This window comes from Megalops cyprinoides, chromosome 8 (genome assembly GCF_013368585.1).
Source record: "Megalops cyprinoides isolate fMegCyp1 chromosome 8, fMegCyp1.pri, whole genome shotgun sequence".
Classification (NCBI taxonomy): domain Eukaryota; kingdom Metazoa; phylum Chordata; class Actinopteri; order Elopiformes; family Megalopidae; genus Megalops; species Megalops cyprinoides.
The window spans coordinates 11,430,322-11,455,093 of NC_050590.1; the positions used below are offsets into that span (position 1 = coordinate 11,430,322).

A 24,772-nucleotide genomic window follows, 5' to 3' on the forward strand; every position below is an offset into this window, starting at 1 on the left:
TCAGGTTTGTGCAGCAAACTTGCGGGATGCAAGAAGTGGAAACACACTACACTCTGTAGAGCAGCGAATGACCTATTAAAAGATTATTTTGTCTCACACCAGCCTTTTTATTCTAACAAGCCAGGGCAGCTGATCTCACTGTAATGATCACAAGTTTCACCAAACATTGCACTATTCCTGGTTTGTCATATTTAAGTTTATTCAGATCATATTTTCAGTCATTGGGTTACTATTAGTTACTTCATTTGATTTAATTCTTACTGTAACAATGAACAAAAGAACAAACATGATGCTTACACATTGTTATGTGTTTAGGCCGCTAACTTAATATTAGAAAGCCAAATAGCTGTACTGAAATTCTAATACAGGCCAGCTGTTGTAACTACCACTCTGACCCAGAACAGCTTACATATAGCTATGCGTGGCTAATGTGAGTAAGGTATAACAACGAATGTATGACCACTTTGCAAAAGGAGATGTGAAGGCTATACCCTGCCCATTATGTCTGGCTGGGAGTGGAGAGAGGCAGGGGTTCTACCTCTGCTAAGGAGGACTCCTGCCCTCACACTCGGGGCAGTCAAGGGAGGCTGTAATCCCTAGTGGGTGTTGTTGTAAGGAAATGGCGATCGTTAAGACACCGTCAGCTTGTCTCTGTATAAACACAGTCAGCTCAGCTGCTGTTTTGACTGGGGCCTCTGTCATACCTCAAGGGGCAAAGAGGAATGGGTAAGCAGACATGGAGAGTCTGCAAACAGTGTATAGACTGAACTTTCACTGGTGTCATACTTCTCGTGAGTGGAGCCTGTTTTTAATTGATATTTAAAGGATGCTGCTGGAGTAAAGCGCATTACTTCACACAGCTGATCTAACATTGAAGGGTTTTTTTTTTTGGGGAATCGCCAAACAGAAGCCAGTTTGACTGCTGTTTTTCCACTTCAAAGTCCCAGTGTGAAAGTGAGTTTAGTCTCAAGTACACAGTGTGTACAAGTGAGTGTACTGAAAGCGAGTGTACTGCAAGCGTACCTGTCACACCACTGATGAAAAACAGAACTGATGTGCTAGTGTAATAGGAGCACCTCATTCCTTCCATCCTCAGACCTTAAACCCCCGTACGAACTCAGAAACCTCTGGTTATATGGTATATCCTTCTCTCAGGGGCCACATATCCCAGACTGGACATTTTTTCTTGTTTGGTGATCCTGTGATATGCATGTGATGTGTCTTTCCAGGAATGTCCTTATGCTGTCATAAGACTCATCTGCCAGATTAATTAAAAAGAAAATTCTACTACTACTGCTACTACTACTATAACTACTACTACTACTGCTAATAATAATAATGATAATAATATAATAGTATGACTAAATAGTATGACTGTCAAAGCCTCCTAGCAGGCCAGTTACTTTAGCTACAGTGTTTTGTTTGGATACCTGACTGTATCACTAGAGACAACACTGAATTGTGCAGATTTTTTTTACCTGGTACATTTCAGGCCATACAATGATCAGAAGCACATATTTCTGAAAATGAAAAAAAAAAACAAAACAAAACCCAAAAACACCCAAAAAAGCAGTGACACCCAAAAAGAACATTTTCTTTATTACAGCTTTTTGCACATTTTTGTATATTGCCATTCCTCTTCTGATCTAGTGCATTTTACAAATTCACTGTGAAAACTGTGAAAGAAACAACTGGATTCTCTTCAAACCTAGTCAATCTGCACTGGTCTGAGAGCAAATAAGGCAAGGTTGAAGTATATGAAGTTAGAAAGGCAGACAGGTGTACATGTGTTGGAACTACATGGTAGTGTGTGAGTTCACTGGGGGCTAAGACAGCCACAGCAAGGAGAGTTTGGATCAGCAGTTTCTCATATTTTCACTGAAACTCACATCAGTTGTTCTAACTCCCTCTCATATCCAACACTTCTGTCTGGCCCTTCACCTCACCCTGTCTAGAATTTCACTTATTTTTCCCTCATCAACTGACAGCCCATTACACTCTATGTACCCTCATTATATTTACACCACATAATCAGGGTTAAGTTTAATTCAGAGGTAATATTTAATCCATAGTGCATCCAGAATATGTTCCAGAACATTGCAGCGACTAGCTGTCTGTCTGTCCCAGTCCTATTGCACACAGGGAGGGTTGTGTCTCTGGCCCAGTGGTCAAAGGCTTGTCCTGCTTCCCCCATCCTTCCTCTTTCACTCTAACATCCTTCACAATGGCCAGCACCCCACCCCTACAGCGGCCCTGCCCCCATGCCCCCACGCCCCCCCCCCCCCCCCTTCTCCCCTTGCCCCTGGCCCAGGTGTCAGGGAAAATTCAGCTGAAGTACTTTACGAGCGCAGAGGGGGCTGCTGCTAAGTGTTTTCTGATGTGGGCAGGCGGGGTCGGGGCCAGGGTCTGGGGTGAAGGACACAGATTCACTTTCCAAAGGTGAAGTTTACAGGATGGCTGCACAGCTATGGGGTGGGCCGCCCTCTCTACCAGAGTGGAACACAGAGTGGCTCAGCTTAGTTCCAACATCAAAGAGCTGGCAGCTCCTGGAGTGAGAACAGAATGGTAAAAGCAAGGCTCATATTTTACTAGGGGGAGAAAAAAAAATCTCCAGTTTGGGAGAAAAATCACAGCAACTTTGGGCTGCTGTTGCACACTTAATGTGTGAGGTCACATTAGTCAGTGAGCCTCTCTTAAAATCTGTGAAGAGATATCTGTGCACTCTCTGTGTTAATCTGTCTTCTGTGTGTAACCTGTAAGTAAATCTACACTATGTGTTTTGGCACGAGTTCTTCTATAGTGCATTCTGTGTGCAGCTACAATGAAATTAAGTTTTTCTGTTAGCTGTTAATGGCTGTGATATGCGCTTTATAGGTGCAGTCACAAATATGTCCTGAAAGTGTGTGTAATGCTGACTGTGGGCCCTATTTAGACAAACTAAACACTGTGACTAAGCGTCACCTGCAAGAGAGTGCAAAACAGTTTGGGGCCAGGGCTAAAGTCTGGCCATTTTACTGTACCTGATCATTACGTTACTCTGATGAAAAGCAGCATACAACAGATGCTAAATGGGTTGGCTCACATGAATGATGCCTGTGGGTGTGATGAGGGTTGAACTTAGCAATGAACATCTATCATATTTTCATGGTCAAGGAGCAGATTTGTGACATTAAGTTCAATAATGTCAGATGAAGGGACAAATGGACAGACAATAGACTGGAGGCAGCAGCAACAGGATGAGGTCCAACAATCACATATGGAGAAATTTGGGGTAATAAAAGTCAGCCCTCTGCATGATGTGTGTGTATTTGTGTGTGTTTTTTTTCTGTCAGGAAGAACGAAAGAGAGTGTGTGCACAATGTTCTATGTTGCAAAATATGCAATTTATTGACAGTCAGAGACCGCAAGAAAATATTAATCATAAAAATGAGTGTGTGTGTGTGTGTGTGTGAGAGAGAGAGAGAGAGAGAGAAAGAGAGAGAAAGAGAGTGAGGGGGAGAGAGAGAGAGAGAGAGAGAGTTTGGGTCTGTGTGCGTGAGTGTATCCAATGTAGCTCTACTCACTTTGGATCCTGGGTCTGGTGGCCAGGAAGCAAGTGCTTCCTTGGAGGACAGGGAGGAAGAAGGTGAGCCAGCAACACCAGTACAAACACTGCAAACTGCAAACATCACCCTCAGTAGTCATGTACATGAGTGGCAAAGAAAGAGAATCTTCGACAGTACAACCCAAGCCACTAGTTTCAACTGTGGTGGTGCATTAGTATCTATCTCGTATAGATCCTGAAAATCTGTTGAATCTGAAAATGTAGACCCAGGTAAGGGCTTACAGAACTAAAAATGAGAAGCTTTAGCACCTTGCTTTTCAAAAGAGCTTACTTGTGCTAGGATTGAAATGGACCTTATTGCTGCTTTGGCATTCACGCGCTGTGGGATATGCTTTGGGGACCCAGAAGGGAGATGGGGGTCTCCAGCCATGCCTACCAGTGGCCATTTCTATGACCAACCAGTGGGTCCAAGAAACATTCCCAAAAAACAGCCAAGAGATCCCCAGCTGGGCAGTTCAACATACTCACCTGAACTGCATGTTAAAGACTCTGAATTCACAAAACAAAACACGGGGACCTTCTATCCGAGCTGAAATGATAAAGATCAACCAAAGCTAATACACTAATTGAATAACTGCATAGGACAGGCAAGTCTGGTGTCCAAGGGGAGTGTGGGGAGTGTGTGTGAGGTCGCTTCCTCAGGCTGCAATGCTAATTCATTGTACACACATGGAGCCCAGCTTTGGCTGCTGGGAGCTCCATTCCTCGCTCACACATGGTTCAGATCTGCGACACTTCTGAGCACAGCATTAGATTATTACAACAGCATCTGAATTTATTTAGGCCCCCGTAAAACTTCAAATAAGGAGGCTTGAGAGTCTGTGTCTTTAATCTTGCTATGAAGTTGCTGTGTAGGCTTCATCTTGGAAGGTTGAATTAATTATAAACCAAACACAAAGAATAACAAATGGTTTCTAATGTTGATAAAATCAGCTTGTGTTTGTATAATGCATAATTTTAGCTCATATTTAATACACTTGGGTCAAGGTTTGGACTTTCTCCAGTTTATCTGATTAATATAGGTCCAGGCTGATACTTTGAATGACTACACTTGACACCAAAAACAAGGGGAGAAAGGGCGGAGGTAGATCACTGTACATCCATTCTTTCTCAGGCTTCACAACAGAAATAATACTGTTTCAGAGACTGAGTGAGAGGAAAACGAGAGATGCTTTTACTTTGACTTCACTTTCACATTGTTGTGCTCAGGGGACATATTTCAAGCTGATGAATCGCTTGAACAAAGACTGCTCTGTAGGAGCTCAGAGGAGTTGGCTTGTCTTGGAGGAGAAGGCAGGAAATTCTGAGTTCCAGCAGCAATGCATTCTGGGACTTTAATCAGCTGAAGGCCTGCATGGGACGGAACCAGATCCGCTCTGATCTGGCTGACGTGCCATGGCGCAAATCCCCCTGACCCAGTATGAGATGGGGGTGGGGAGTATTCAAGCATTGCTCTATTAGAAAGAGTACAGTTTTCTTCTGCTTTTTTCCAAACGTATAATAACACTGAGAAACGATCTGATCACTCTGAATGGGAACCAGATGGCAGGGATGGAGTACCACACACAGGCACTGGCATTGGGCTCATCCAGAGCTAAAACCCACATCTGGCTCCAAATCCTGTCTCCCCATTAGGACCGTCTCCCACATGAGATCATGTGGAGCCGGCGCTAATAAACGCCAGCCCACAGCTAGGAGGAGGCCTCTCCCTAGCTCTCCCTCTGTTTCTTGACTGATGAAGAGAGAGAGCAGGGTATGAGTGAAGGCAGAGTCCTGGTGTCCTCCCAGAGCATATCAACATCCCAAGCATCTACATGTCCTCATCCTCAACCTCAAACTCGAACTCAATACTAACAGCTAACCAAGGAAAAACGTTTAATGGGGTCTTTGGTCTCTGACATACTGCCTGTTTTCCTCTGGCAGTTGTATCAGCTGTGTCATTGGATTGTCTGCACACAAGTATATATTTCTGCCCCTATGCACACTGACAATACACACAGTCACTGCATGGGCAGATGTATGTCCTTGGAGTCACACTCTTGCATGGTTGTAATTCACCTCAGGTAACAAGTGCCATAGTGCCCAAACAGTACACAATAGCAGCAGATGAGTAGACTGCAATGTGGATGCAGACATTGCATGTTCCTGATGATAATAAGGGCATTTGGGGTTAAGCGTGTCCTACCAGCTGCACCTGCTGGTCTCCCAGACTTTGCTGACACTGATTCACTGAGTGTCCCAGTCCTGCACCCCACACCTCTCCTAGGTTCAGATGCTGGAGAAAAGTGATGAAAGTACTGAAAAAACAATACAAGTCAATAATGACACGGACACACACCCACACACACATACACACAAACATGCATGCAGGCATACACACGCAACACACATAATGCTCCCAGTTTCTTGACCTGGACTCAGTCTCCCCTGCCCATAGCTCCAGTCCATTCTCATTTTCTCAGGCATCCTTTGGCCACCACAGCAGATACCACCTTCAGGGTGGCCAGCAGCTAGGACTAATCCCTTGATATCTCTCTCTGGATGAGAGTGAGGGCCAGAGAGCTAGAAGTCTGGGGTGGGTCTATAGCACAGAAAGGATCTCTCAGTGCATCTTTAAGCTGCAAGTAAATTCTCACTAAATTCGTCATACATTTTAAATGGCAAATAGAGATATATAGACAATCAACAATAACAGAGAGGTTTCATTATGTCTCATCTTCCATCTGCACTCTATTTTATTCCATGAGTCAATAATGGGCATCAGTAACAGATTCCTGAAATCTTACAGACATCTGTCAGCCTGTATTGAGCTGAGAGTACAGCTGAGAGTTAAGACAGTTGTTTTGAATGAACACTTGAGTGCTGCGCTGATATGACACTGAGGCCCTGCAGGTATCTATGAAACACATTTGTATGTTACCCATTGGACAAATAATTTAATTCATTATTTTTCTAAAAATGAGCAATGAGGATAACCTGAGAGTAAAAAGTTATGACAGGACTTTAAAATTTTGGTATGAAGATAAGACTGGCATAGACTGTGGTGCTCTGAGACATAAGTCCCTCCCCGGGAGACCTAGGCCCCCAGCCCACCCCACCTGGCCTGTCTGTCTCTCTTCCTGCCTGACTAAACAGGGGCACAAATTGTCAGTCTCACTAGATCTGGGGTGCTCTGCACACCACCATCAGGGGATCAGGGCAAATTGCTAAACCACTTTTCCCCTCATTCCCCCCACACAGAAAGGTGCTACTCTGAGCCTTTGGCCTCACCTCTCAGCTAAGGGCTCCTCTGCCTGACACATTTGGTGCAAAGCTCGTCCGGTTTGTAGAAAAACTTTGAGCTGTTCAGTGAGGCCCAGCTTGTGTGTAAAGGATGCCACCACCTGGCACCACCTTGTAACTGCAAGGTATATGAACTACATGAAGAGAGGTTGTTGGGTTCCTGTAATGTGTGATGTGTGATTGGTAGAGGGGAGTTTTCTACATTACATCTGGCTGAAGAACATATGAGACTCTTGGTGTCATGTAGTCACATCCTAGTTGTGCTGACCTGGATTTTGGCATGCAGGCCTGAACCGTGTAAAGGGTACTCTGTCTCTGACTCAGGGCACTGCACCAGTGAGACTTGTCTGCTACAGCTGGTCCCCAGACTGACACACCATCCTTTCCCTGCTGGAGACTCTGTTCTAAAAGAAAATCATCGCTCTGGTTTTAACATTATACTTGGATGGATTTATTGTTATTTCCTCCTTATTTCCTGGTTCATTTTTAACATATTCAATAATAGAGCAGCCAATGATTCTGATGCCATCAGTTGTTTGGCAGCAGTGTAGCCTAGTGGTTAAGGAGCAGGACTCATAACCAAAAGGTTGCCGGTTCGATCCCCACTGGGACACTGCTGCTGTACTCTTGGGCAAGGTACTTAACCCACACTTGCCTCAGTAAATATCCAGCTGTATAAACGGATAACATTGTAAAGAACTGTAACCTATGTAAGTCGCTTTGGATAAAAGCGTCTGCTAAATGAATAAATGTAAATGTAAAGAACTGTAAACTATGTAAGTCGCTTTGGATAAAAGCGTCTGCTAAATGAATAAATGTAAATGTTTGTGCTGACTGAATATGTCTGTTTGTGCCTGACAAAAGGTTATTACAAATGACCAATGACATTAAAGATTGATCATATAAGTCTGTCCTTTTTATGATTGAGTGTTGGTGACTTCAGCCAGAGCTTTCCCTCTTTGTTGCTTTTGAACAGTAAAAATCAAGCCACATGCCAAAGCTTTGTAGTTTGGTAAATGGTAAATTTTTCCCCCCAGAGATGGGTAGGGAGCTCTGCTTATGTTTGCCTGTAGTCTAGCATTTGAGGGGTCACAGCTACCATGCCATCACTCCGCATGGATTGAAATTGTGATGAGTGGAATTAGTCTCAGTAGTGCCCCCTAGTGATCAAAATAGCTTTATTGGATGGGTCACTTTTAATACGGGGTTACCACCTTCCAGAAAAAGCCTAAAAAGGTGTCTTGTTTTCAGTGCTGATACAAATGTTCTCACAACATCATAGACTTGCTGGCACTACATACTAAATTTGATTAAAAACTGTTTGAAAGCGCTGCGAAAAGTGCTATTTTATTTTAAGTTAAATGAACGAATGAATGTCAACTAGTCCGGTTGATACCCGTCTGCATCATGAGTTGAGCAACGCAATGTCGTGCGGCCCCTTTAAAAAGGCTGTTAGTAGGCGGAGTTCAGATAGCACCAAGCAAGGATTGAGGAAGTCGAATGTGTGCACAGCAAGCTTTAGGATGGGAACGGACTGCCACTTTCGGGGGTCAGAGAAAGGGCCACACAACATGAGAACCCACGGGATCATAATACTTTTGTTCTTCGACTCCTGTCTCCAATCTGTGAACGGTAGACGTAATGCAGCAGTTTTATGTTAATATTATTTTGATGTTTTCTTGATCGGTCCTTTGTGCTGCTCGCTAGCACGTTAGCTGGTTAGCTGAATGGAGACATCTTTTGCTATGCAAGCTAATGTTAGCCATCTACCATGACTTTTTAAATTTGCCTTTGCAAAATGTTCAGACAATAGCTTTGAACGCTATATTACATTAAGACATACGTTTTCAAGATGCAGTCTTTCCAATTTCCGATCTAGTTTAATAGTCAATATAGCTAGCTGACTGGCTAGCTATCTCTGTGACATCTTCAGTTAAGAGCTTTATAGCTATCTAGAATATTCTTTGAGGCTAAGCTACCCCCATTCCAACGAATTTTGAAAAGCAGAAAAATTGATTGATATGGACTCACCCGTGTATGCAGACCGACAGAATATGTAACTGCTACGTTTCTGGGTACATCGCATTGTAACTCAGCAGCACGAGATCAACTGACAGTGGTATACTGTCTACTTTCAATGGTTCATGAGTACAGATTGCTCCTATCAGACTTAGTAAGAACTACTGTTTGTGTGACCAAATACTTGTCTTTTGTGCTGATGCGTGTATCTGTGTAATGTGTTTTAGGATACCTGAGCTCTCCCCATGTGGGCCAGGAGCCTCCGTACACCCGAGATGCCCAGCAGAGTCCTGTTATCACCAGCCCTGTAGCTCCAGCTGCCACTCTGGGTAACAGTCCTTCTCAATACTACCATTCTTAATGAAAATTATGATGAAGATGATGATGATGATGAATGACATAAATAAATAACACATCTGTCAAACTGTTTGTCTATGCAGCATCTCCAGGGGATATACCCAGCTACACTTCCAAGTGTCCAAGTGGTGGCCTGTGCACAAAGTTACCTGCTGACTGCATAAACTGCACCACTCATTACAACTGCACCTATGGAAAGCCAGTCTCTTTCTCCTGTAGACCCAGGAGCGGTGTCCACTGCGTTGTGAGTCTGAAAGGCAATACGGAGGATGACTTATTTTTTATGGCTGAATGTGTAATTCTGAATGGTGTCAGTCATTCACATAGGTAGTTGTATTTAAAGATAAGTAGTATATAGCACATCTGCCAGTGTGACCGCGCTGGTTGGTGATCTTGGCGAGTGGCACCTCAGCTGAGTGTGCCGTGTTGTCTGCCAACAGGGGGAGTCGGGACAGCAGCTGACCAACTTCACCCTCACCATGACCTGCCAGTTTTGTTGGCAGCTGGAGCCCTCACAGTACCGGTGCACCAACTCCACCAACTGCATGACAGTGGCCTGTCCCCGCAAGCGCTACAATGCCACGTGCACTGTGCTGGACCACGTGCACTGCCTGGGTAAGGGCCTCTGTTGTTATAATGGTGGGTAGCAGTTTTCAAATGGCATGCCTCCACAGAAAGTAGCACATGTTGAGCAATTGCTGGTTGGGAATTTCTAGCCACTGTTCAAAGTTCTTGTATTACAGTGAGTTTATTGTCTGGCACTGACAACAATACAGTGCTGTACTGCAAAGATTTTGCTTTTTTTCCCCCCTACAGGGCAGAGAGAATTTCGTAAACGTCTGTACTGCAACTGGACAGGGGGTTACAAGTGGTCAACAGCACTAGCACTGAGGTACCCTTTGCTATGACACCACAGAGGAGTGAGTGTGTACTGTGCAGGATTTCTCATATACAACACAGTACTATGTACAGTACCACACTGCAAAGTACTGAGCTGTTACCCTGAGAGAGCTGATCCTGTTTCTTTCCATTTCTGTCTTTAGAGACTTGCATATCATGTAATTTTTCTGAATGTGTATCTATCATTGATAATGTTCTTCTCAAAATTAAAACAAAAATTCTGAGCAAATCTGAATGATTGGTCCAGGCAGAAATTGTTACTATGATGTGGTGTAAAAGTGGTTCAGTTAGCAATGGCACTTAGTCAACATTCCATTATTTTAAAATGATGAATGAGTGGGTAACAGCTGAATAACTAGCATATTGTATTAGTAGACTGTAATACACTGTTACCAGAAATGTTACAGACTGAGGGTCTTTTGTAATTGAAACATTTCTCTCTGTTTGTGTTTTTGCAGTATTACGCTAGGCGGGTTTGGAGCTGACAGGTTCTATCTGGGCCAGTGGAGAGAAGGCCTTGGGAAACTTTTCAGCTTTGGGGGACTAGGCATCTGGACATTAATCGACGTGCTACTCATCGGTGTGGGCTACGTGGGTCCTGCAGACGGCTCACTTTACATCTGAGCAGAAAAAAGTGACTGGGCAGCTGCAGGTTTAGCGTCCTGCTCACATATGACTATGTAACTTTTATCACTTCAACCAAGATGTTTCTTTTCACACATGCCTTGGTACAACTCTCATTGCAACACACTGCACTATCCTGTCTGCCCCAGAATCGACTCATGAGAGACATCTTTACCTGCATTTGTCACCCCACTTGTCCCTCACCCTGACTGTTTGTCTCCCCATGGTATAATTTATTATTTCCGTTTTCTGTAGTTGACCTTGCTGTGGAAAAGGGAAAGAGGGATTGAGTTACACAGATTAGTGCTGGGAGGTGTGTGCAGTTTGTGTTGGGTTGTTCTGCAGTACCCCATTACTTTAGTCCATTTGAGACTTAGAATGCCCAGCAGTGCAGTGGTGTAAATGTACCTGTTTTGAAGTGGAGCATGATAGATGGTAAGCTGGTCCCCTGCAGTGCACCTGGTTACAGTCTTCTCAGTACTCTGTGAAAACAGGATCAGTATTTAGTCTGACCTTTTCAAGACCGACTGTTAAATCCTGTTTTCAGTATCTATATATTAATTATTACATTGTAAATATGTGAGTGCAGAAAAGTATTCTGTGAAGAATTTCATTTTGGAATATCATGAACTGTAAAGGTTTGTTTTTAGGGTTTTTTTTTCCTTCAAATGATAGACCCATACCATTTAATGGGTGGAAACGTAACGGTTATGTTACTACTGTTTTTCATCGTTTGACATTTCTGAAAGTGCAACAGAAAACTTTATTGTATATTAAATGTATATATTATGAAAGTGTATGCAATGTAAAACTGACGATGATGACGCATCCAATAGATGATTATGTACAGCACTAAGTGGTTATCTGCTGTTGAAAAAGTTGCTCATGTTTTGAGTTTGGTAATGAAAATAAAGGTTTGTTAAAACATGTAAATAAAGTCCAAGGATTTCTGCCCAGTAGTGTATTATAGCAATAGTAAATGGTATGTATGTGACTAGTAATTCTGCGAATAGCATGTGTTCTTTAAAATTGGTTTTAATATTTAATATTATTTATTTAATAAATAACCGAAAATGACCGAAGTCATTTTTTGTAATTTGACGGATTTACTACGTGCTAAGGAGAACGACTATGAAAGAGTCCACGGTGCTGAGGGGTGTGCTTAGATTGTTGCTATCAACCGGTGCAACACAAAATGTGCACGGAAAGCTACTTGCACTAATTAGCTTGGCTGGGAACAGTTCTGTGCAGCCGAGTTCCTGTTAAAGTCAGATTAAGATTTGACTGTTGACTGAAATAACCGGTCAAAGAGTTTTTAATAGGGATGGACACCCCAGCAGAGCCGTTTTATCGACAGCTTCCGAAAGTGGTAATGCCCACCAACAGCTAGCTAGCGAGCTGGCTAGTATTCCCGGCAAAGGGCTTTGCTAGGAGGACAAGCGACCAGTTAGGTAGCTAGAAAGCTATAACAATAGTAGACATACATGTGTATTTTTAGGGCGTTAGCCAACTGATCAGGCAGTACAGCAACGAAACTGCTGTTATCAGCTGTGGTACTAACTAGCTCGATAGCTACTCGGATAACTTCACTGCACGGCAGTTCTGCTTTTGTTTTAGCTAGCTAACCAGCCCTGCAATATAGCAAGATAGCCGAACACGTTGCTCTCGGCGCTACCTAGACAAACTTTAACGGAGTCGACCTGCGCTGAAAACGCTTTAGACATTTAAATTGACGTAAACTCTTAAATATGGGGGTTTTAACATCGAATGTTGCTAGTCAGGAATACACATACGATACCATACAAGTTAAATATTGTAACGTGAATATTTTTCCGTAGTTACTTACAATTAACAAACCTAAAACTAGCCTACTTTGGTTGAATCTGAGACGAATCCTGTGTATGTGTGTAGGAGCTCCATGCCCATCTCAATGGCTCTGTCAGTGCGGCCACTATGGAGTACCTCATTGCTCGCAAACCACATCTCAACATCCAGCACAGCATGACAGCCATCCGCAAGGGTCAACGCCGGACACTTGACGAGTGGGTATACACGTCACAGCCAGAACACTTTTTAATGTGCCAGCCTAATTGCCTTTTTTTTTTTTATCTCAGCAGCTATATTTTGCATTGACAGTGATCATACTAATGTTTCATTACAGGTGCTTTCAGGTTTTCAAAGTGATTCACCAGCTAATAGACACAGAAGAAGACCTCCTCTTGGTATAGTAATTGCTGCTTTTTAGACTCCCTTAGAAGCTTTTCTTAAATAAAGAGCCAGCGCTCAGTCTGATAAAGTGTTGTAGTTATGAACACATTAGTTCTGTTTTGAGCAGGAACAGCAATGAGCACTTTATTTCCCATAGGTTGCCAAAGCAGTGATTGAGGAGTTTGCTGCAGATGGAGTGCGGTACCTTGAGTTGCGAAGTACACCTCGTGAAGAAACACGCACAGGTACCCAGAGGGGAGTTCCCTGTTCTCTCACAGAATTCTGGAAAAATGAACTGAACACATTTGCTTTATATTTATGCGGGAGAAAAATTTTGTTTGTATCAATAAGGTCTGACAAAGAGGAAGTATGTGGAAACAGTCATTGAAGCCATTCGTCAGTGTAAACAAGAGGGAGTGGACATTGAAGTCAGGTAAATTACGAACTAACTGCATTACAGTTCTGTTCATTGAAATTTGTTATTTGTTTGTTGTCGTCTCAGGTCAGTAACTCTGGCTGGTATCTTAAGGTGTCTGATGTAACTCTCTAAATCCCTGAAGTCTTCATAACATTATAGTAATGCTTTTACGTATTGCTTATCCTCTCTGTAAGGTTTCTAGTGGCCGTTGACCGAAGGAATGGACCTGAGGTGGCTGTGGAGACTGTTAAGCTTGCAGAAGATTTCATGACATCCAGTAATGGAGTAGTGGTTGGGCTAGACCTTAGCGGGGACCCAACGGTCAGTATATCAGGCTTAATATGTAGTGGCCACCAAATGCTTTTGTAAGCCTGATGAAATTTAACAGTAGAAATGCAAGTATACAGTGTTATCTTCCCGTAATATCCATCTACAGTACTGTGGAGCTTAACTAATATCTACCCCTTCTGAAGGTGGGTCATGGAAAAGACCTGTTGCCTGCCTTGCAGAAAGCCAAGAACTGTGGCCTGAAGCTGGCTCTACATTTATCGGAGGTAATCACCTGTTACACATTATTTACTTATTGCTGTCGTGTGGGCTGAGAGATATTTATACACTGTTAATTCTCTGTTCTGATGTCAGTGACTTATTGGACAATTATATTGTCTTTTGAACAAATGAGTTAAAATCCATCCTCTCAGAAATGCAAAAGACTACATTGTTACAGGTTCCCTCACAAAAGGAGGAGACAGAGCTGCTCTTGACCATACCGCCCGACAGGATTGGCCATGGAACATTCTTACACCCAGAAGTGGGTGGGTCAAAGTGCTTGGTGGACAAAGTGAGAGAGAGGAACATTCCCCTGGGTAGGAATTAGATTTAGTTCATTTCACAGTGGCTCTCTCACTTTCACACAGTGGTACTGATTTCCCTACTTGAAACATTTGATACTCTAAATTGTGACTTTCCAAACGGCGACAACCAAAAAGTACTTCAGCAGATGAACCCACAGGAAAATTACAGCCAATTTGTTGTATTATAGACTATTTTCAGCTTTAACTTTCATTTTCAGAGTGATCCTTGTCCTTCCTGTCTTTCATCCCCATCTGTCCTTGCAGAGTTGTGCTTGACTTCCAATGTTAAGGGCCAGACAGTGGAATCCTATGATAAACACCACTTCCTGTATTGGTACCAGATGGGGCATCCATGCGTGCTGTGTGTGAGTTATTTTATTTTCTGACCCCATATGACCATCCTATTCACTGTGCCAGTTTTACAAACCCCTCCTCTCAACAAATCCATTAACTCACTGCCAGTCTCTGTGTTCCCCACAGACGGATGACAAGGGAGTATTCAGCACTGATCTTTCTCAGGAGTACCAGCTGGCAGCCTCCACCTTTGGGCTTAGTCAGGAAGCCATATGGGAACTGTCCCAGCAGGCTATCAGCTGCAGCTTTGCCCCTGATGGCCTCAAGAAGCAGCTGTATGAAAGGTGGGCATTACTTCGGCCCCAGGTCTTGCGCTGACGTGCCCCCACCCTCTCACCAGTTCAGGATGTCCAGATGGATGCCCTCAGAATACCTCAGGCACACTGATTTCCAGGGAACTCTACCTCTCCCACTGACCCCACTAAAAGGAATCTGCTTAAACCAGATTTTATGGATTTACACATCTATGGATCCAGAGTCTGAAGCACTGCTTTCAAATTAGGTTAAAGGAGCTTTACCAGCCTATTTTGTGATCACTGTAGCAACCGTTGTAGCATTGACTGCACCCAGTGTGTCTTTAGTCTGTACGTGAAGGGATGTTTTGCTGATCTACTTTTGTGAGTATATAATGTGGGAAAAAATAAACTGGAGACAAAGATTTGTATTTCAAGTGGCTTTATAAACTGAGAATTCTACCCTGAGCCACTGAGTGGTGAAAGCCTTTAACCCAGCATTTCCCAAACCTCTCCTGGAGGACCCCTTGTCCTGCATGTTTTAGATCTCTCCCTGCTCCAACACTGCTGATTCAAATGATAAACTCGTTATGAACTCCTGAAGCTTCTTAATAATAAACTGATCATTTAAATCAGCTGTGTTGGAGCAGGGAGAGATCTAAAACATGCAGGACAAGTGGTACTCCAGGAGAGGTTTGAGAAACGCTGATCTATACGATATGGTCAAAGTCAAAGAGTCTGTCAAAACTGGGTGAGCAGGAACTAGTTTCCCTTTGTGAAAACTTTGAAGGGTTAGAGAACACTACAATTTTGACAGCTCTGTGGTGAGGGAGAAAACCATTACAGCACTGCAAAAGACATTTCAAGGCTCTCATGCATTGATTATCACAAGTACCACTGCAGTACTTGAATGTAGTGTAGCCATGGATTAGTTGATGGGATTGTTTAATGCTTGAACCTTCCAACATGCCATTCAAAGTTAGAAATCCCCCATTGGGCAATGAATAAAGTGTACAAATGACAGAACACATACCAGGATTTTAAACCCACAAACAGATAGCTACCTACCATATGTTTTCTCTGGATTACATTACATTATTTAGCAGGCGCTCTTACCCAGAGCGACTTACATAGGTTACCGTTCTTTACAATGCTATCCATTTATACAGCTGGATATTTACTGAGGCAATTGTGGGTTAAGTACCTTGCCCAAGGTTACAGCAGCAGCGCCCCGGTAGAGAATCGAACCGGCACCCTTTTGGTTACAAGTCCTGCTCCTTAACCACTATGCTACACTGTCGCCCAGTGGATGGCCCTGAAGTCTCATTTGCCCATGACAACATTAAGGAAAATGTGTCGCCAAGTCAATCAGGTGAAATGCCATTTTAGTGCTTTATTTGTACAAGAAGATACATTTCCATTGCTCCAGCACATCCAAAGACCCAGGACTACCTTTGCACACACACACCCCCCTATTTCCCCCAATTGCCACATTTACAGGAAGCACTAACTCCTGCCAAAGTGGAGCTTGATCCTATGTACCAACACCATTTCTGAGACTTTCAAGGCATAAGGGAAATCAAACCCCAAATTAAAAACTAAAATGTGAATTATGGTAAAAGAAAAATAAGGATCTTTTATCAGTGTGCAAATGGGAGGGGGGGGGGGGGGGGTTTATGGCCACTGTTCACAAAGAGCAAGTCCATTGACTGCTTTTTGGAGTATGCACAGACAAGTGACAAAAGGCCTGCAGTGTTGACTTCACAGCAACACCACGTGTGCTTTCCACAGTGAATCACTGGTCTACAGTTCGGTCTACTGTTTCCACTTTTACAATGTCCACTGACAAAATGTTTCACGTGATCTGTTATGCACAATTAAGACAAGACATTTTTAAACAAGGGAGTAAAAGTGCCTCCTGCCATCCCCTGCCTGTGTGAACACCTCAAAACCAACAGGAAAACCTCCTCTTACTGCTGTGACATTTACCGCTAGGAAGCATTTAACATCAAGGATTTCACAGAAACCAATACTAAGTTCTCCTGCAGTAGGAACAGCATACAACATATACATTGTCAATGATCACAAATGAAATATCACAGCTTACAAACCAAATAACTTGTACATATACATACATATTTTTTCACAAAGATGAACTAAATTAAATTAGAAACTGGCATTCAAATATTTTATCATCTTGCTAGTTAAGGGTGGGAGAGTTCATGGGGGTTCAGTTCTCTCTGCAGCACTGTATGTTGACTGTGACTGAAGCGTACAAGGTACGGGGTGTAACACCTAGATCAGGTGTTGGTGGCTGCAGGCTTACCCCGCCCTCCTACCAAGGCACTGTGGAAACCACGGGTACCATCAGGCCCACGCGGCAAACGCACCACTCCAGGTGGCAACCCGTCTGCGTTCTGGATCTTACGGCCCAGCATCGGGCTGCCCACTGGGCTACTCTCCATAGAGACCACGTGGCGTCGCCGCTGCACCCAGGGGCTGCCTGAGGGCGTCACGCTGCTGTCTGAGGAGTAGTCTGCCCAGCGGCGACTAGGCTCTGGGCTCAGCCAGCCTTCATTGGCTAGGGGAGACTTTTGGACTTGGAGAGTTTTGCGTTGAGGGCAAGGGCTGGCACGTGGGCTGACGCGAGGGCTGGACCAGGGGCTGGAGCGTGGAGACACCCCAGGGCTCAGGTGATTGTTCTGCATGAAACTGAAGCCCCCTCCCGTGGGGCTCAGCTTGTTGAGGGACTGGGTCTTGCGGACCACCCGAGGTGAGGTGGGATTGCTGTCTGCCTCTGATGAGCTACAGGTAGACTCGTCTCCCAGGTACTGCAGCTCTCTCACTCGAAGGTTCAGGGACCTACTCTTGCGCATCCCCCCTTCCTCGTGTGCTCGCTCCTTGGGCATCTTCTTTTTAGGTGGCTTTGTGCCAATTAGGACTACCTTAACCCCCAGTGTGCTCTCCCCCTCCTCCTCACCCACCACAGCCTCATGTGCCTTCATAGCAGCCTCTACCTCCTCAAACTCCACAATGGCACACTCCTCAGAGCCCAGCTGGCTGTAGCGGCTGCTCAGCTTCTTCAGGTCGGGTGGCAAGTCCTTCCCAGGCTTCAGTATCCGCACAGAGGCGATGTGGCCGTATGCTCCAAAAGCCTTCAGCAGCAGCTCCATGAGGCGCTCCTGCTGTGCCCCCCCACCCCCATCACCCCCATCCCCTGCCCCGCCCTCCAGTGCCACGCCCAGCTCAGGCCAGCGCTGCAGTTCGCTAAGGAGTAGCATGCGGCTGGGCAGATTCTCGCTAGCAAACACAGGCACCGGCTGAAGCCGGCGCACCTTACGCCCCTCGTCATTCAGCTCAAGCAGTTTTGACTGCCGCAGTGCATATGCTGTTGTTCTCCAATCTCGTGTCAGGTGTTTCACCTACAGAGATACAAATAAAAAACAGGTCATAAATGCTAGACAATATGCAACAGGATCTCATGAAACTTCCTCTTTATCATGTTTCCTGGAACTGAGGAAGTTGTCTTCATTGATGGCTTCTGCTGCTTTCTGCTTAACACTGGTATGTTTTATATGTAGTACATCATCCGAAATTATTGCAACAGTAAATCTTTGTATCCCATCAATCTATGGCTGTCTAGAAATGTCTTTCAAAAGCTCAATATGGCTTCACAGGTTTTAAAAGAGAAATGCAAATCTTGTCCCTAAGACCTAGAAACTGAAAAGGAAACAAGACCGACAAGACTGGATATTTATTTGACAAAATCAGAACAGCCATTGTAAATTTATACATTTAAGCAACTAGGTGGCACATTCACACACATACATGAGTTTCTGTGATGTGGAAATCCCCATGAGCTTCAGAATGTGCAAACACACGCCCAACATTTGATTATAGCCATCTAGTCACAGAAATCTCCCTCCTGGTGTAACATGATGGAGCAGTCTATAAGTAAACATACCTTCTTGAATGAGGTGAGCAGCTTGACGCTGACAAAGCCCATCTTGTTACGGCGGACATGTTTGAGCAGGAAAGCGTCATGTTCCAGATTCTCATCAGACATGTAATATTCAATCTGCGTCACCAGCTTTTCCATCAGCTCTGGGTCAGGGGGCTGCCAGCTTTCTTCGTCCAACTCTCCTCCACTTGTGCCGACACCACTGTTTGTGTAGAGGGAGAGGTTGCCAGACCACAGATACAGCACTTTACCATGACACCAGACAGGAGTTAGCCTTCAGCAAAAGGAGCAGCCCCCTGAAACATGCCCTAGCAGCCAGTAAGAAAGATCTGAGCCAGCATTCTTGGTGTTTTTATAACAGATTGCTGACACAGCACACGAAATCTGACAGGTGACCTCACACAACACAGCGCCCAGAACTGACAGCGGGGTGTGTCAAGGCTACAAACTGAACAGTCAAGATTCCACCAATATAGAGGGCTCCCTCGCATACTCTCTGCCCCACACATCAGACTGCCTCAAACCCACAGAGCAGGGCTATTCAGAACCAGGGCTGGCCATCACTAAACCCGAAACAATCTGCCTTTCCCAAAAATCTACATAAAATGCATGGGCAAACAGGTTAGACTGAGCTGATAATATTAACGTAAGTGCTGCTAGCAGCAGGGATTTTACAGAAGTGTGGATGACTCACCACCCCTCTGCCGGGTTCACTACCTGCAGCGGGCCATTATGGGAGTACTCTGGCATGTCACATCCAACAGGGGCATTTTACTATAATACTCACAGATTACGGGAAACCCGTCAACAAAAGGCAGTCAATACTCATACGCATGCGCCACTGCATGAGCGCGACTCGTACCGACTCTGTCCCGAGCGTTTCTGTACGTTTCCCAGCAGGACCCCAAGTGTGCATTAACAAACACAACCTAAGTAACTAACGAATGTGATATATGCATTTCCTGCGAATTGCTTACTATTTGATTAAGCACTCTCAACATAATAGGCTACATTTAATGGGAATGAGACATTGGCGCGAATTATCCGGAGCCCTCTCTGCACGTTGTCTGAGACAACCACATTATGAGCAGTCATTCAAAACAGAATCGCTACCAACGGATCATGGTCTTCAGCATTACAAAGAGCAAAAATAGCAGGGCATGACGCACGGGAATTAGAGCAACAGGTCTGAAGGTGTCATGAATTCTCGAGGTGACAGGTCGCACAGTTTTGCGTCAGTGGGATTACAATACATGACCACAGGTGGATAATGTCACAAGGTTTCCAAGCAGTCCGCTTGACTACACTACCAAATCGTAATCCAGTTTAGACTCCACAATTATTATATAAATTAGACTTTCGAAGTACAGAATAACACACGTTTGACATAATTGCAATGAACTCCGTTGCCTCACGGGCAGCCAAATGTAGGTTTAGGGGCATTAATTAACTAGTATAGCTAAATTACCTGTTTTTATAAAGTCTTGCGGCTTCGTCTTCGCTACAGCTGCCCCCAAGGAAATCTAAGTAGTTTGAGGAGAGTTCTACATCTGGCTCATCGTCCTCTGCTGCCTGGATGGCAACAGTTATCTTTACTTGAGTCCGCATAGCCTGCAGCTGTGGGTCCTCCGTTGCCTGTTCCTCAGATGTCAGACTGGACGAATCCGATAAGGATTTCACGGGGCAAGGCAACTCCATCGCCGCGCTCATGCTGACTGGAATGAACCTTTCTGTTGTCAATTTTTTCACCTCCTCTTCTTCAGAAGCGAGTACACTCTGGGTTGTATCAGAGATAATAGCGTTGCTCGCTTCTTCTCTCACTCGCCAGTCGATTTGCAGGTGAGAGAACACGGAGCAAATAACGGCCGACGCTTTGGCCAGCGACGCTGCTGAATAAGTGAGGGTGATTCCAAAGATGCGCTCCAAAAGCTTGCCACAGCTCCCCAATTCTACCCCACGTAGAGTCCTGGGGCGGGGAGGGGCTAGCAGGCAGCGAGACGCAGTTTGGAACAGGGGAAGAGGAGTGGATGAAAGCGTCGTGTGCGCTGACTTCCTGGTCCGTAAGAGGCTTTCTTCCTTTGAATCGAGCTCTGGGATTGGACCATTGCGTCTTTCCGCACTCATCCTCAATCCACCAGCAAAAACCCAACTGAAGCCAGTGGAGAGAGCGGAGAGAGAGAGCGAGAGAGATAGAGGGAGGGAGAGAGAGAGCGAGAGAGAAACGTATGGACCAGCGCGTGTATTTTCCTTCTCCTTTGTTATCGTTTATTTATTGATTCAGTGAAGTGGCCGCTTTCTCACTTGTGTTTATGTGGCGCATGGGGAGCAGTTCCTCAATTTATGGTTAGAACACTGCAATCGGGACAAATGAATGTGCCAATTAATGCGAGCGACCCACATACAGTTTTCTCGAACTGCAAATTGGATAACAGGCTTTATCATTTAAGGCGGATGGGGTTGTTGAAGGATTTGTTCGTGCAGAGGGACTTAATACACTCGAGTTCACGACACAGTATGTCACTGTATGTTACCAGTTATTCTAGTAACATAATATAACAATCGAATCACGTTCGTGGTGTTTTAGAATGATGTACATGATAGCTGTTGAATCCTGTCGATTGATAAAACATATCTCAGCCATTAATTGGCTTAATTTCTGCTGCAATGATTAATTAACAAAAAAAAAAAGGAGTAGCCTACACGTTGTCTGCATTTACAGTTTATCACATCATCGACCCTCTCAGCCCCAAACCCAGTAGGGGGAATGTCATGGATGAGGGATGGAGCCATTACATCCCCTTTGCCGTGCCCTTGCAAACCGTGCATAGCTGACGGAAATGCCAAGTCAAATATGAACGATGGCTCCTCCCAACTGGCACGAGGCACCCTGCTGGTGGAGTGACTCACTCCCTTGCACCAGAGGGCCCAGGCTGGCTGATGGCCATTGTGCTGGGAGTACCTCTCAAAGTGAGCCAGCAGGGAGTGAAGGCATATCTCTGCAGACAGACAGGCACATGGTCTGAGGAACTCAAACCGGTTGTCCTCCTCTACCAGGTCTCATTTCTGTGTGAGAGCAGAACCAGCGCTTTTGGCAGAGATAAGTGGCTCAACCAGACACAGGGAGAGAGTCCTCCAACCCAGCAGGTGAAAGAACAGAACTTATGCAGGTGCAGATCTTTTCTTGTTGGATCGGTGAACCACACTGGCAGTGCCTCAGGTCTAGGGTTCCTACACTACCGGTATCTACAGGACCGAATCGCAATGCAGATTTCGGTCCCTCATTTCGGTGCCACTTAACCCTTTTGCGCATATGGTCAAACCAGTGTACTTAGCTGTTTAGCGCGTATGCTAAAACCGGTGCGATTAGAACACTAGATTGGAGAAATTATAGCTAATTTTAGCTTTGAGGAAACAGCGATTTAACATTAAAAATATAGCAAATGCTAACTGAAAACTGTGAGAAGCTTAATACCGCTAATGAAAACACAACGAACCACATAAGGTAACACGCCGCTACATAGCATATAAAATAAGTTACGTGCCAAAGGGTTGTTAAGGCGCTAGGTTTCTTCTATATTTTCCCTTTTGTTCATATCTGATACTGGAGCACAACTCCACTTTTCCGAGGCCATGTGAAATGCTTCCGGGGAAAAAACGCCACTTGTATTGTTGATATCACAGCAACAGCGCTATGTTGCTTCCATGTCGTCAATAGAAACAAAAGATAAAGAGTGAAAATATGTGCTAACAATGCGAACATTTGTTAAGTGTTTTGTATTTATTTATATATTTAAGTATACTTTAAACTGTTAACAGTTAATATGTTGTTCAATTTCAAGTTCAAATTTGCCTTAGCAATAAAAAAGCCGTCCTTTAATGTCTACCGTCGTTTTGTGCTTTTTTAAAGTATCGGTTTAGGCACCGGTACCGTATTAAAAGTATCGCTTTAGCACTGGTATCGGAAAAAACCCAAACGATACCCAACCCTACTCAGATCACAAGCCTGTAATTAGGGTCTGAGTGCATATCTTCCTTTTTTGAGAAGACTGGAGGGGATTTCATAATGACAAATGCCTAAACTCTTAAATCTAGATATCTCTTTGCATTATATCCTATTGCATTATATATCCCATGAGCATTAATATGGAGTCCCCCCCCCCCTTGCAGCTATAACAGCCTCCACTCTTATGGGAAGGCTTTCCACTAGATTTTGGAGTGTGTCTGTGGGAATTTGTGCCCATTCAGCCAAAAGAGCATTTGTGAGGTCAGGCACTGATGTTGGACGAGAAAGCCTGGCTCGCAATCGGCGTTCTAATTCATCCCAAAGGTGTTCAGTGGGGCTGAGGTCAGGATTTTGTGCAGGCCACTGGAGTTCCTCCACACCAAACCCGTCAAACCATGTCTTTATGGACGTTGCTTTGTGCACAGGGGCACAGTCATGCTGGAACAGGACAGGAGCTTCCCCAAACTGTTGCCACAAACTTGGAAGCATACAATTGTCTACTCTAAAATACCTTTGTATGCTGTAGCATTAATGTTACCCTTCACTGGAACTAAGGGGCCTAGCCCAAACCCTGAAAAACAGCCCCAAACCATTATCCCTCCTCCACCATACTTTACAGTAGGCACTGTGCATTCCGGTAGGTAGCGCTCTCCTGGCGTCCGCCAAACCCAGATACATCCATCAGACTGCCAGATAGTGAAGTGTGATTCATGACTACAGAGGAAGTGTTTCCACTGCTCCAGAGTCCAGTGGCAGTGTGCTTAGCACCACTCCAGCCGTCGCTTGGCATTGCGCATAGTGATGTTTGGCTTATGTGCAGCTGCTCGGCCATGGAAACCCATTTCATGAAGCTCCACACGCACAGTTCTTGTGCTGATGTTGCAACCAGAGACAGTTTGGAACTCTGATTCAACAGAGGATAGGTAATTTTTTATGTGCTACGTGCTTCAGCACTCGGCAGTCCCACTATGTAAGTTTGAGTGGTCTAATGCTTCGTGACGCTTCCACTTGATAATAATAGCACTTACAGTTGACCGGGGCAGATCTAGCAGGGCAGAGATGGCATCCTATGACAGTCACTGATCTCTCCAGTATGACCCATTCTACTTCCAAGGTTTGTCTATCTAGATTGCATGGCTATGTGCTTGATTTTATCCACTTGTTAACAATTTGTGAAATATGAAATACCTGAACTCAATAATTAAGAGGGGTGTCCACATACTTTTGGCCATATAGTGTATGTTAATGCAAAAATTATTTTTACTTCCGCTTTGCTGCAAAGTAGATAATAATTTATGATAGGATAGCTGTGACGTTTGGATGTTCCTAAATGACAAGGCATCAACAAAACATTTGTTGGTTAGGTAAAAACTGTGATTGCATATATTATACTCTCTAAAAAGGACCAATTTCAATATCCTTGATATTCCTGGGTTGTGTACTTATACTTCTATAGTGACAGTAGTCAGCAACAGTGTGGCTCACTGGTGAGGGAATGTGGTTTTTTTTTGGAATTTTGAGGCACCTGTGTAGGACCTATCAGGACGTGTTTGACATGTTAACACTCATGTTTTCTGAGGAAATCAGAGTGGGCGCAATTTAGCAATGCAGAGGTCTCAACATGGTCTCTTCGCCGCTTTAGTTTTGTGTTATTTTACACTTGCCTGAGTTGAATGTTGAAGATGAAGAGTAACTGATAAGTGCAATGCATTGCCTCTGTCCCATGCAGCAGAACTATGGAGTCAGTGACAACATAAAAAAAAAAACTGGCGTGCCCCAAAGAATTCTGATTGGCCAATTCCCTATACACAGTTAATCACAACAGGCCAAATTATGTTGATCCCACTGTCTGACCAGCATGTGTCCTGTTTGTGCCCATGAGACATTTTGCAGATTGGTCTAATCCTCTTAACTCTTGCCACAAAGGCAACCATCTCATACTGATACACAGAACA

General features: G+C 44.4%; 3 protein-coding genes across 4 annotated transcripts; 2 read left to right on the plus strand and 1 right to left on the minus strand.

Annotated features, from left to right (window-relative positions):
- Window positions 1-8,367: 8,367 nt before the first annotated feature.
- tm2d3 (TM2 domain containing 3) lies at window positions 8,368-11,308 on the plus strand. Its single transcript, XM_036535627.1, has 6 exons — window positions 8,368-8,518; window positions 9,133-9,234; window positions 9,346-9,506; window positions 9,703-9,877; window positions 10,079-10,154; window positions 10,621-11,308. The coding sequence occupies exons 1-6, from the start codon at window positions 8,410-8,412 to the stop codon at window positions 10,784-10,786; spliced, it is 789 nt and encodes a 262-aa protein (XP_036391520.1). The 5' UTR covers window positions 8,368-8,409; the 3' UTR covers window positions 10,787-11,308.
- Window positions 11,309-11,994: 686 nt separating this feature from the next.
- Window positions 11,995-15,265, plus strand: adal (adenosine deaminase-like). Of its 2 annotated transcripts, none has more exons than XM_036535380.1 (10): window positions 11,995-12,237; window positions 12,698-12,828; window positions 12,948-13,008; window positions 13,152-13,239; window positions 13,346-13,427; window positions 13,607-13,733; window positions 13,886-13,966; window positions 14,140-14,278; window positions 14,531-14,631; window positions 14,747-15,265. In XM_036535380.1, the coding sequence occupies exons 2-10, from the start codon at window positions 12,740-12,742 to the stop codon at window positions 14,936-14,938; spliced, it is 960 nt and encodes a 319-aa protein (XP_036391273.1). In that variant the 5' UTR covers window positions 11,995-12,237; window positions 12,698-12,739; the 3' UTR covers window positions 14,939-15,265. The 2 variants fall into 2 exon arrangements, with proteins under 2 accessions (XP_036391273.1, XP_036391272.1); XM_036535379.1 differs by having other exon boundaries at window positions 11,995-12,155.
- Window positions 15,266-17,071: 1,806 nt separating this feature from the next.
- On the minus strand, window positions 17,072-20,685 carry larp6a (La ribonucleoprotein 6, translational regulator a). The gene is made up of 3 exons (XM_036535754.1): window positions 20,283-20,685; window positions 18,818-19,016; window positions 17,072-18,275 (listed from the first exon to the last, which is right to left on the minus strand). Exons 1-3 carry the CDS (start codon window positions 20,522-20,524, stop codon window positions 17,154-17,156), a joined length of 1,563 nt encoding a protein of 520 aa, XP_036391647.1. The 5' UTR covers window positions 20,525-20,685; the 3' UTR covers window positions 17,072-17,153.
- Window positions 20,686-24,772: the final 4,087 nt, after the last annotated feature.